This window comes from Trachurus japonicus, chromosome 3 (assembly GCF_045865225.1).
Source record: "Trachurus japonicus isolate A0001 chromosome 3, Traja_1.0".
In the NCBI taxonomy this organism is placed as follows: domain Eukaryota; kingdom Metazoa; phylum Chordata; class Actinopteri; order Carangiformes; family Carangidae; genus Trachurus; species Trachurus japonicus.
This window is the reverse complement of record NC_140909.1, coordinates 21,812,984-21,826,030: the sequence shown is the minus strand read 5'-3', so window position 1 is coordinate 21,826,030 and position 13,047 is coordinate 21,812,984. Positions and strand designations below refer to the sequence as shown.

Here is a 13,047-nt window from a genome sequence, read left to right as displayed (position 1 = left end):
TGTCATTAAGTGTCATTCGGGTTTTGTAGAGTTAGGGTTAGGGTTAACCGAATGACACTTAAAGTGTTACCGAACATTTCTTAGGTACACTCTGTCACTTCTTGGAGTCCCAACAGGTTATCATGACTCCAGCTTTTAGGGGTGTTATTGAGGGGGATTTGGTGCCCTTGGACAGTCAGCTGTTTTCCCTCGTCACTGGTCTAACATCCTTATCTAAGATAAGAAGCTGCTGGTTTGTTATGTACAGATATATGGTATGCCCTTAAATCTCAGCAGAAAAAGTGAAAACATCTAAGTCTCAAAATGTTGTGTTTTTGCTTCAGTAAGTGTTAGTAATATACTTCTTTGAGTATTGAACTGAACCTAATACAAACAGCTTCTGCTCTGTGTAAATGTGTAATGTCTTACTGGATCAGACAATTCTGTTTATTAAAAGCACTGCTTTTAGTACAAAGGGGAACAGATGTTTTGTTTTGTTTTTTCACTACAGCGCTTCTGTATTTTGAGGGATCAAAGATGTATCTTCAATATGAGGTCAAAAGTCCCCTGTGTTATTGCTTTTTCCCCCCTCTTCTGCTCATTATTATGGCATTACTGTTTTCCTCTCCTTTTTTATTATCGGTCTGTCACTCATGTTTTTATGTCCTACTGTTTATTTCACGGTCACAGCATTTTAAATTTCACCATCTCTGCTGTGTGGGTTGTTTGTGTTTAATAATGACCACGGGTTAGCTGATAACGTTTGCACAGGCAAGTACAATTTGACTACATAAAAGATCAACGTGCAACATTATGAAAGACCTAACCCGACCTGATGCTTTTTAATAATCCCAAAAGTACTGCATGTTATGTTTCATTAACTCAAACACTATACTCCATAAACCCTGATAAGGGTTGCAACAAGTCAATAAAATGATATCTGTTCATTCTGTTATGGATCATGTGTAGAGGTTGTATTGAGTTTGTATGAAGGCGTCCTGGGATTTATTCTTCTGTGTACTGAAATCAATTTATACTTTATCAAAAATTTTAGCAAACAAAACTTCCCAACTCAACCAAAACTTCCCCATGTGAGATAACTCTTCCAGCATTAAAGCAGATATCAGTGGAATGTTTTTGTTAATATAAGTCCTAAATAGTCCTATTTTCCGTCAGCAATCACTTACATGAAGTATTTCAGCCTAAACACGAGTCTCTCCGTCACTCTGCTCTGCTGTAACCCGAGGAGAAAATGTTCCTTGTGGGATACAAGTGTTATCCAATGAGGGGAGAGAACGGCATGAAGGGCTGTGTGTGCAGCCAAGGGATGCGCGTGAATGTGGTGACGTAGCACGAGGACCAATTGATGCCTGACAAGGGCGGGGGCTGCTAACTCATGGTGCGTTCAAGGAAACTCGTACTTTGTGTTTTTCCTTCCTGTGAAGTCATACCAGTTCGATCTGGTACGAGTTCACGGGTCGGAAGTTACGAGTGGCCGTTATAGGGAACTTTCACAGACAACAGGACGGTAAAAACACGAGCTACGGGTTACCTGGAACGCTACCAAGTCGTAGTTGTGACTTGAAGCTGTAACTTACGGTTTCAAAAGCCTGCCTTGAACACAGCATTAGCCGAAACGGCCGTGCCACTGATATCTGCTTTAATGGGAGGCATTTTTTGGCAATCTCTTGCTCTGTATCACAATGACTTCACATTATCAGTAGCCTAATTGCACAGGGATCAGCCTTCGCTATATCTATCTATGGTGCACTGGATACTGACTCACATGAAAAAAGATAAGAGAAGATGATGACACGCTGTGTCAAGGTACTGTAATCATTTGTTGTACAAAATCCTGACTGTGCTATTTTACATTGTACTGATACATCCCACATTTCCTTCCTTCTTAGCTGATACTGTGAATAGATGTTTCCACATTGATGTCAACATCTAACCATCGTACACTGGGGATTATATACAATACCAGTAAGTAACCACAGTAACTTCAGCAATGTCTGTAGTCAGCTGTTCTTAAACACACCCAGCTTGTCTTGGTCAGTGCTTTATTAAAAACATATTTTTCATATTAATAATAACTTTTATGATATCCTCCTAAACTAGTTTTATAAGAAAAACCTCATACTGCAGAGAAAATACAGCATCTACCATTTTCAAAGAGGATCAAAGTTGAAACTTCTGTAGTGGAAAATACTTTATAGATGTTGAGTGTGAAGGCCCGCTCTTGACTTTGGACCTTGAATATAGTTACACACGGTTCACGTTGTGACAGCTGAGCCATCTCCATGATAAATAAGCAAACTTTACCTACTGCTGAGGATTGTGAGATAAGGTTGAAGGTCCTCAACTGACGCTCCTATCAGTGACTCAGTACCATTAACTGTTGTATGTTATTCATGGTATTCTATTAATAATAACTATTGTGTCTGCAGTGATAAATCAGCATTTATCATTAGAGATTAAGGGTTACTGCTTTTTGTCTTACTAATAAAGAGCTGTAAATGCTGATAAGCTGCTAATAAATAGATTCTGGTCAGAAGCCAGGTAGTCTCTGTGGTGACATGAGGAAGCAGCTGGAATGACGGCATCTAGAGTGAAGGCTGATGATACATTATCTTCTTTCTTTTCTTTTTTTTAATCTGTCAGTCCAAGCACACTTTTTAGTGTGGATTCCTACTATAACCATTCTGGTTGTTACGTCAGGAAGTAACAAACGTGATCATCAAACAACAAAATCAGCTGTTTAATAGACCATATAAGGTGCAGCTGTGATAAGAAGTTCTTTATCAGGCTTATCTACCATTTTATTGATTTGTTCATTTGAGGAAAGACACTCAGGCTGAAAAGATCAATAAGTCCTTCAGGCAAAACAGAAACTGATCTTCCACAGTCGTTGCCATGTGAACTTGACACCCTAAGGTAAAGAACATCTGGAAATAATGCATCTGCTTTTGATTAAACTCTGCAGACTGAGACCACACAGACATGGACGCTCTAGGATCTCAATATTAATCATGCTGTCAGCCATCTGCGCTTCAGCCATGCAGTGACCGAAAGGTGAAAACAGCTGTGCAGCATGAAGTAGCTGTAGCAATTTCCAGTGAATACTTACTTCTTCTTTTTTAATGCCTTTATTAGATAGTATAGTTTAGAAAGACAGGAAATGGGGAGGCAGAGAGAGGGGGAATGACCAGCCGATGAGGGATTCGAACCGGGACCAACTGCAGTGAGGACAGTAGCCTCTACATATGGGGCGCCTGCTCAACCTACTGCGCCACTCAGCGCCCCAAATACTTACTTTTTAAACTTCTACTGTATACTCTGCCAAATCAAGGCAGGGTGCAGTAATTACAGAAGCAACTGACACCAGGAGAAAATGGTTTAAACTCTTCAGAATAGAAGCTGGTAGAAAGGCTGAGGCTGAATATTTTACCCAACAGAGCCCATCCTTGACTTGTACAAACAAAATGGGTTTTCTCAGGTATAGTGTCCATTGTAAATAGACTGTCTAAGACATTTAACCTATTCTTGATTTACCATCAGTGTAGGACACAAGTGTTTGGGTTGTAATACAATTTATAGGCTATATTGTTTATTTTAACCACACCAGATCAACATTGACTGAAACAAACCCTAAGGTACTGGTTTCTATGTGAGCTTTAGCAGGAGTAGCTAGTGTTTTTTTTTTCTTCTCCATAATCCATGGAACCACCATATAACTGTTTTTACTATATATCAGTTCATGAAAATTGATAATTGTCATTTACACCTTAAATGAAACAAACATAGGTACTTAAAATACAATCATACTTGCAGCATTAGGTGCAAGAGCACAAGGCTACTGAACAGCTTTCTGTCACAAGCTGTGAGACTTTTAAACAAAAACTGAACTTTTTTGATCTCAAAGAAACGTTTTCTCTTAGACTAAGTTTGATTTGATTTGATACTTCAGTTGCCTGCCAGAGACATACAAACATAACATACAAATTAAACCTCAATATGACAGAGTGAAGTACAATCATGTTGTGAAAAAGACATGGGGACTAATAAGAAAGTTAATTAATCAGCAGTGTGTTAGATAAATACGTCTAATGTGCTAATGCACCAAATGTCCATTTATGCAATAAAAGCCAAACAAATCACTTCCACTTTTCCTGTGCCAGCAGAGACAGAGGGATAATGTGGGAATGTTTATCTTGGGGAACCCAAGTTACATATTTCCATGGAGTAAGAAATGACAACAAAGGAGTCATTTGATCACCACTGTCACATAATGTGGTTTCAACTCAATTCCCGTCAAGTACTGTGCCTTACTGGAGATTACTGGAGATTATTGAATTAAATCAAGATAAGAGTCTAGTTAGTGGTAGAAATCTCTAACCCAAGACTGGTGACATCTAAAAATGACTAAAACTGGACAGCTTCACTGTTATCTCAGTCTGGTCAATATGGTGAAATTGGTATATTACCAGCATTGTGCTTGCATCATCTCTCTCTTTTTAAACTCTTTGCCCTTTTAACCACACCAACCACATTTACTGTGCATGATCAATAAGTTTATCTTATCTTATAAATGTGAAGGTAAAGGTAAGCACACATAGGCTACACACATTATCATCCTACCTGCACATGAACCTGTAACCTATCTCAGCTCTGTATGGCCTCGGTCTCACACTGTGCAGATAAGCTGAGTTTACTTCCACTTCCAGCACACATTGGATGTTGAAAGACATCCAATAACCCCAAAGCAGAGCCAGAATTTAAACTGTCATTTCAGCAAATAAAAAAATCCAATTAAAAAAAAAAAAATCACCACTGCATCGTTCAGAGACTGTTTACTGTTTATGGTTGCTTGCCTTATGTAGGTTTTTCTTTGTAATGAAACCACTGGAAACGAAAGTGGAAATAGGGAGGAGCGACAGCTGGTAGCTCCGTCTTAAATTTTAAGAGGTCAATGATCTTGTATATTGATTTTCACAAACAGCATCATGAAAATGGAGTTTACAGTTTATATACATTTATATACATTCATGCACCATCGATAAACAGTCAAGGATAAACCTTTCTGTTGCAGGCCAGTTCTGACAAGCCTTCCTGAGTCTGAAAGGAGCAAAGCAACAGATGCCAAAGCTTAAAAGCTTATGCACAAAGAAAACACCAAGTTGCAACAAAGAGAGTGCAGCATGGTGTTTAAATTAACATACCAAAGTGGGGAAAAAACAACACATACCAAACTCTGCGTGGCAGGATGTCCTGATGCAGGTCTGCATGGGACGCACAAGCTGAGCTAAAGAAATCCCGGCTGATGTGTAACATTCACGTTCTGCATCTGTGAAGGCGGAGGTGGGAGGTGGTAAGCACTACCAAAGGCTTTACTAGGGATGGAGTGGGGGGAGGGCGGGGTGGTTGGGGACAACTCAGCCCCCCACCCCCCCCCCCACCCCACACACCATCAAAAAATCCCAAAATTAGTGGGAGGAGGAGGGGGTGAAAGAATGTGGCTGTATCAACTAGACTGCAAACTCTTTGTGGTTGAACAGAAAGAACTCATAGGAACGTCAGAGGTACATAGTGTTCTGACTGTAGTTTGGCATGATGAAGACTGGCGACAGTCACAGTGACTCAGCCTTCTTTCCTAAAGGTTTGCTACAGAGAGGCGGTGCACAAGAACTCACAGTCACGTGTTGTATATTTTTCATTTATTTAATTTCTTGGCAAGGAATGTCTTTGACACCGAGACATATTTCATTCCTCGAGAGGCTTGACAGGATTTTAAAGAATATGGCTTGGATGTCACTCTGGCTCTGAATAAATCAGGCCGCTAAACACAGCCAATAAGACACAAACACACTTAAACAGTAACATAAACATTTAAAAGATGAAAAAAAGAAAAGAAAAGGTCAACATCAGTCTGTTGCTTCTCTGAGCAGATGTTGGCAAGATCCCATCAACACAATCAAACTAGAATTGCATACTGAGCACAATCTGCACCCAAGAGAACAATAACAGTATACTCAATTCATAAGGATGTCAGAGACACAATATGATTATATAAATGGGAAAATGAACTGTGACAAGAGCCAACTGGAGCAATCTAATCCCACCCTGTCTATATGAGATAAGACGTGTTTTTTGTGAATTATAGCCCCATACAGAAGTCAGAGGCTCACATTACAGTGAACTCAACTCAGTCCAAAAGCTCATGTCAGACAGGAGGGAACGCTCTCAAAACTCAGATGGATGTCAGAGATTTGGAAGAGCTGTGCAGGAAAAACACACACTAAACAAACAAACACATTCACTTCTCATGTGGATAGAGCGGAGAATCAACAAGAGAACTACAAAACACAGAGAGAACAGCAGGACATTTATAGATATTAATATTACTCTCTATGCTTTACAGAATCAAACTTTACATTATTGTGCAAATCCTTCAACTGGAGCGGTCTGTAACTTGTACAGCAGAACTCACAAATAAACCACAGCTAATCTCCCGTACATGAGAAAACATTGGAATGAGAGGGAGAGTAAGCCGCTGTGGCTCTATAGTACACATATAAAAACAGGTTTCTCTGCCTCTAATGCAGAGCTGAGTGGAGGGCGACAGCAGAGAAGTGGAGACGTCAGTGGCACCTGCAGAGCTCAGCTGGGATGCTTCTCAGAACGGGGAGAGGCTCGGCACTTTGATATTGATGTCTCCGATGTTGATGTTGCGAGGAATCTCGGGCAGGTTCATGTTCTTCACAGCGGAGACGGCGCGAGCGGGAGCCGCTGATAGACCTCCCTGTCCAAAGACACAAATCACAGAAAACAGCTTTAAAGCTATCGGGAGAAGAATTCTTCAGTGACAGTGTGATTATAGCATAGTTCACATTACAGTTGAGATGATGAAACAAGATATTTGAATGTACATACTGTGTTTTCCAGCTGCAGTCCATTTACTGTACTACAAATTGTGCGGATTTTAGAGCCAACATGTTTTTGAAGCACCTAACTATATTGTGTTCTTGGAAAGCCTTTTTCTACTTTTCCAGTCATGGGAGCGTAAGGAAACATTCCAGGAAGTCACGGTGCCACGCAAAGAAACAGACCACTACATGACCCACTATAAAGCTACAACTTGACCTTTTGAGACTTTTATACAGTGAGTTTTAGACCTGCTTTTTTCAACAGCATTCAGCAGCTCATGACTATAAAGCACATTCTCTAATTTCATATCCACTGTAAAACTGTCTATGCACCTGGATTGCACCTGGATTTATTAGATTAATTTATTTCTGCTAAAACCAGTCAAAGGGTTAACACGAATCTGAAATGTTGCATTTTTAGCTACAAGCTACACCCACATTTCTGACCAGTCTATGTTATGATAAAGGATAGGAGGTCATTTCTGGTTCTGCTGCATTAATTTTGACATTTCCCCAAAAACGTGTACAGCTGAATCTTATGTTTAATGTAATTTAAACAACAAAGTGAGGGGTCATTGGTGTGGATGTCTGAAGAACAAAAAACACATTCTTCACACTAAAAGCCATTGTTTTGGAAGATGTTTAGTGGGGTGAAAGAATGTAAAAACACTGGTACGGTCCATTAACATGCTTGACTGACTGACCTCTGACTTCTCCATGCGGTTCTGAACCTCCACTTGAGCCACAATCTCATTCATGTTGGTCTCCAGCACCATGCCTCCCATCACCACCTCCTGCAAGATGTAATGGACCTGAAGACAGACACAACACAGCAGTTAATATGCAGCAAAAGCTTGTGCACCTGTTGAATTACAATCATTAAAACAGATCGACTTGCATTCTCACTGTGACTTCAAATTAGGAGGATGCTGCCAAATGCAACAGAAAATCCTGACTTGTGTCATGCTTAAATTCAATAATATAAAACATGGATTAGCTGCTGTTCCAAATGGCGGCCAGATGTAACCGTTTGAAGCAGTAGTTTATGACCGTGGCTTGTTTAGAAACTCAGCATCTCTGTGTTTTTTGTATAAAAGAAAATGATGACAGAGGAATAAAAAAAAGAGTCTAGTCTCTGGAAATAAGATCTCAAACGTGGTTCAAGAGGAGACGGTCTCAATTTCACTCTTGAGTTTAAATTTGTGAATTCTTGTGGGTGGAAAAGATTCCACTGCATCAATGCAAATCCACTGCAGGTAATACCCCGACTGTGTCTGAGCGCATCACGCAAGCCCATGTAAAATATCCATTTAAGGATGATACGCCAGAAAAGAAGTGCCTGCAACAGCTTGGAAATCAGTAAGTTACAGCCAGATACGTTCGTACATTTTCTCTCTGCAGAAAAGAAGTTAGATGTGGAAGTGGTGTGTAAACCTCTGAAATTTATTCATCTTTGCATGTGCATGAGAGGCTAATAATATTAAAGGAACTTGGGGCAGGATGAAGAAATAAGATAAATAATAGTAAGATTATTTATTGATGTAATGTGGTGATTTCTGTACGTAGGCTACAGAGCCCAGAGGCAGCGCTGCTCTTCTGTCAAATACACACATGAAGTTTCACTTTTCATTCAAACTAACGTGGCTGCCACGGTTGTTACATTTCATCAATGAGACCAACATTGATCTCCTATAAAGAATTACCGGTGTCAAGCGACTAAGTAAATAAACTAACAATGTTTATTTTAGTGTAACTTTAGTATATTTCTTTGACAGCATTAGCGCGTTCATTCAGCAAAATGACAGTTACCCAAACATTAACTTGGGTCCACGGCGCTTGTCTTCTTCCGTATCCGAGGCGAATGCTGTCGAGGACGCACATGCAGCGTCATTTGACATCATTTGACGTCACATCCCCAGGAGTGCGCGGGAAATTCGGACCCAGAATTGCAGCGCATTACGAAGCACACAGCCTGTTCAAGGCAACGGAGAGATACGTGGGTGGGCTCATTCTTTTTGGTTTTGAACGCTTCATCACCCATTAGCAGTAAAGTACTTAAAATGCATGTGTATTTTTTCACAAATCCTGCCCCATGTTCCTTTAAAGTTTGAAAACACTGCAAATGAGTTTCATTTATATTTTCCCAAATCCGTGCAGGTTTGTAGCGTCCAGCTATCAAAGCTCTCCAAGAGCAAAGGGGTTTCATTCAAGCAGAAATATTTCCACATTTCATCTTAGGAACATTCCTCAGGCCAAACCCCACTGCACCACATGACATCAATTTCCTGCTGGGAAAATTCAAACAAGATGGCCGAAGATGTGTCTGATTAGTCTCCAATAACACTTCAAGCTCGACTCCAGGGAGAGAAAATGAAGCCTTGTTGTAGCCGGGACAATGCATAGCTTCATTCTTAAAAGGAGCCTGTGCATGATTTAAATGCTTTTTTTTTCCCCCAAACTCAGCTTCTGAGGAAGAGAAGACTTTAAACACTGATGCTTTTCTTTTCATCATTCGTTTCAACCTTCTCATGTTAAAACAAAACCAGCCCGCAGGCACGGACAGTTTCACTTCTGATGTGAAAATTTCAGAGGTGCAGGATCTACTTTATGATGTCAGGAGCCTGCTTTGATAGACAGTATCAGCTAAAAATCCTCTGGTCACACACTAAAAAGAACTGGACCACTTCGGCAATTGTAGCTTTTATTAAATGCAAAAGCATTTATAGTAAAATGCTGATTTGGAGTTGACACATAAGATCAACATAACTGAGTCAACAATGTTGTTTTCAAGGTTCATGTTGGGGGGTGGGGGTGGGGGGGGTGCTAAGTGTGAATGTGTCTAACACCAGGAGGTGACCACATACATTTACTGGCATAAAGTTTATTCCTAAGAAAAACTGTGACAAAGGGAATCAGAACCTGGCAGACTCATTGTCTCAGTCAACCACAGTTTTGTCACCATTTCCTACTGCAGCTGCTCAGAATCTTAAAAAAAAAAACTAAAAACTTTTATCGTGAAGCAACAACAAGCTTTGTTTCAGTCTGTACTGACAAGACACCATATGCAAGTAGATTGGACTCCTCCAACAGATAAGAAGCAACAGTGAAGGTTGTTCTGCCACTGGATCGCGGCCATAGTTCAGAAGTTCATTTTTTGCTGCTAAAACGTTTCCAAGTCAAAGCTACTTGCACGTTTATGAGAATTAAACTGTGGCACACACAACACTGGAGCTCCTCCTAATTAGTATTTTCACTAGACATTCAGTTTACTGTCAGATGTGACAAAGAAAAGGGGCAAAGCAGCTGAAATCTTTTTTTTGTTTGGGTTTTTTTTTAACTTCTAGGATGAATGAATGAATGAATGAATGAATGAATGAATGAATGAATGAATGAATGAATGAATGAATAATTGTACTTAATTGGCCAGTGGCAAAAGGTCAGAAGAAAAGCTCCCACTCACCTTGTCCATATGGAATATGAGGTCCAGCTCACAGACATTTTCAAAGCATTTGTCCAGTGTTTCCACGAACACCTAATACAAAGAGGATTGGATCTTAACACAGCTCATTTATAAAACAAACACCTACATGTAGAGAAGGCTGAACCTACAAGGGTCAGATACAAGGAAGATTGTTTGAGATTATAATTACACTTGAGGGCAAAACAAATATTGAATTTCCTTCAGGATGTGTATTATACTGTATTAACACAGGAAGTCAGTGCGCAGACACTAGTGTTTCATATTTCTAATTCTAATGCCAATTAAGAAGGTTGGGGTTTCACAGGCGGATCAATACGAATGTTTGATTTTAATCCAGGTCAATGTGCTACATTACAAACTGGAAGCTGAGTGCATTGATCAAAAGAAAGTGGAAGAGACGTTTAATGAAAAAGAAAAAACAAGAGTGTAATTGAATTTTAAACTTACTTGCATAATTTGTTTCACATGCCATTCACATTTTCATCTTTATTACATATGATCATGATCTCTATCGTTGGTAATGCTAATAATCAGTAGGAGGAGCAGTAAACAGGTTCAATGACTTACTCTTGATTCAAATACTGATGCTCAATTTCTTGTTTTAGCAACTTATTTATGTCATTTATGTGCATCCTAATGTGCACAGGAATAATATAGCTGTGCTCTGATAGAAAAAATAAAACTGTTGAGTTGAGTAAGAATTTCATGTGATGAATTGTGAGCCATTTGTACAGCCTGGGTCTGTGATATCAGGATTTCCTTATTTACATCATACTACCGCATGATTTTCTTATCCAGAGACATTGGCACACAGCAGGAGAGTAATGGTGCGTTCCAGGCAGGCTTTTGAACCCGTAAGTCACGACTTCAAGTCACCAGTTACGAGTTTGTAGCGTTCCAGGCAAGTTACGAGTTACTAACTGGGAACTGGGAGTAGATCGATCTAGCACGAGTTCACAGGTGGGAAGTTACGAGTTTGACTGTACGTTCTAACGGGTAACCATAGGAACAGGTCGGAAAAACACGAGTTACGGGTTGCCTGGAACGCACCATAAGTTACAATTCCAGGATTGCAAGGGAATCACACGTGTGGGGGATAAACAGGTTAATGATTTCTTTTTACCACACATCATTAAATACAGCTGCATGCAGCTTGTGCAATAGTTCCAAGCATAGGCAGGGTCTTGTTCTCAAACATGATCAATATGTTTATAAGACAATGAAATTCATTAGAAACTGACCTGGATAAGGTCCAGGATGCCGAGTTCGCTCTCAGATGAGTCCACACAGAACACAAAGTAGAGGGTCGCGTAGTGCCGGTAGATCAGCTTGTAATCAGAACCACCAATAAGACTGCAAGCAAATACAAATGTTCAAAGAAAATTCAATTCAGAGAGTGTAATAATAAAATAAAATAAAAAGTCAAACAATTAAATATATTGTATTATTAAATGGTTGGGTATATGTAAGAGTTTCCCAGAGTAATGAAATAAGTGATAACTTGTGTGTGTTTGCCTCCATCTAATGGTTACAAATGTGCTACTGCAGCTACAGTTAATTCTTGGCCCATTGTTTCTGCCAAATGACGTAAGCTTGTGCAGTGACATCAAAGCAAATGGAGAAAACCCCCAAAGCCCTCCAGTTTACAGTAGTTAGTCTTTTATGTTTTGGCAAAATGTCAGAATACATCATCATAACATAGTTGCAGGTCTGCCTTTGAATCAGTACCAATATAAACATAAAAGTCTTCAAATGCACATTATCATGTATAAATCTGATTCATTTTTTCAGTGAACGTGAAGAAGCTACGTTCTCAAAGCAAAGCTACATTGCTCAACACGAATGCATTTGAATCTTCTTCATATATGTATATACACACACACAATTTAAATCTATTGCTATTTTTTTCACAGAAACATAGCAAACAGCTCCACTTGCCTTCCACCCTCCAAGAAGTTGCAAACATTGTCATCTCTCTTGGATACCAAATGGAAAGTCTCCCTTATTATCTGCTGCTGCATGTCCTCCGCCTGCAGGAAACATATCATTAACCCTACTGAGTTGCTGGTCAGCACATCCACCTACACACACGCCACCAAAGTCACACAAGAACTGTGTGGCACAAAAGAAAACCTAAGGAGAGGAGACGAGTTGTTATAATAATGATACCAATCAGGATTACCTCCAACACTGTCTAAAATATGGGGTCGCTAGCGTATGCAGTCTTCTGTTATCACATAGTGAATTAATAAACTTTATATTTCTACAAATCAATCCTTCTTTACTACTTTACAACAGTAGTTTACACAGGAAGTTGCATGCAGACACTGGCACTACTGTTTTAGAGAAGAAAAGAAGAACAGTCACTGGCATAAAGTCAGCAATGTGGCGACATTTTACTCTACTGCGGCCACTAGTATAAAGACAACAGAAACGGTTTTGATTTTGAGAGGTGGCACTAGTACTACACTAGTACAACAAAAGTAGAAAAGTGTTAGTTATTTCTTGATTTATTAATTGATGAATCGAATCATGGTTTTATAACATTCATGTATCTATTCATATTTTGTAAAGGCCAATGCTGAGTCATGTTCTACTACATCTATGGCAGCAATCAAATCACATCCACCAAGGGTTAATACAGTAGTAAGTAACTGATAT

General features: G+C 39.6%; 1 protein-coding gene across 1 annotated transcript in view; it reads right to left on the bottom strand.

Moving 5' to 3' along the window:
* Positions 1 to 5,681: 5,681 nt before the first annotated feature.
* The window catches only part of ap3s2 (adaptor related protein complex 3 subunit sigma 2), a 9,155-nt gene continuing 1,789 nt past the window's right edge, over positions 5,682 to 13,047 (bottom strand). Inside the window, exons 2-6 of the mRNA XM_085766660.1 lie at positions 12,325 to 12,416; positions 11,628 to 11,739; positions 10,366 to 10,437; positions 7,610 to 7,717; positions 5,682 to 6,781 (exon numbers count right to left, since the gene is read on the bottom strand). Of these exons, the coding sequence (XP_085622786.1) occupies positions 6,656 to 6,781; positions 7,610 to 7,717; positions 10,366 to 10,437; positions 11,628 to 11,739; positions 12,325 to 12,416 (510 nt within the window). The 3' untranslated portion in view covers positions 5,682 to 6,655. The remainder of the gene's footprint in view (positions 6,782 to 7,609; positions 7,718 to 10,365; positions 10,438 to 11,627; positions 11,740 to 12,324; positions 12,417 to 13,047) is intronic.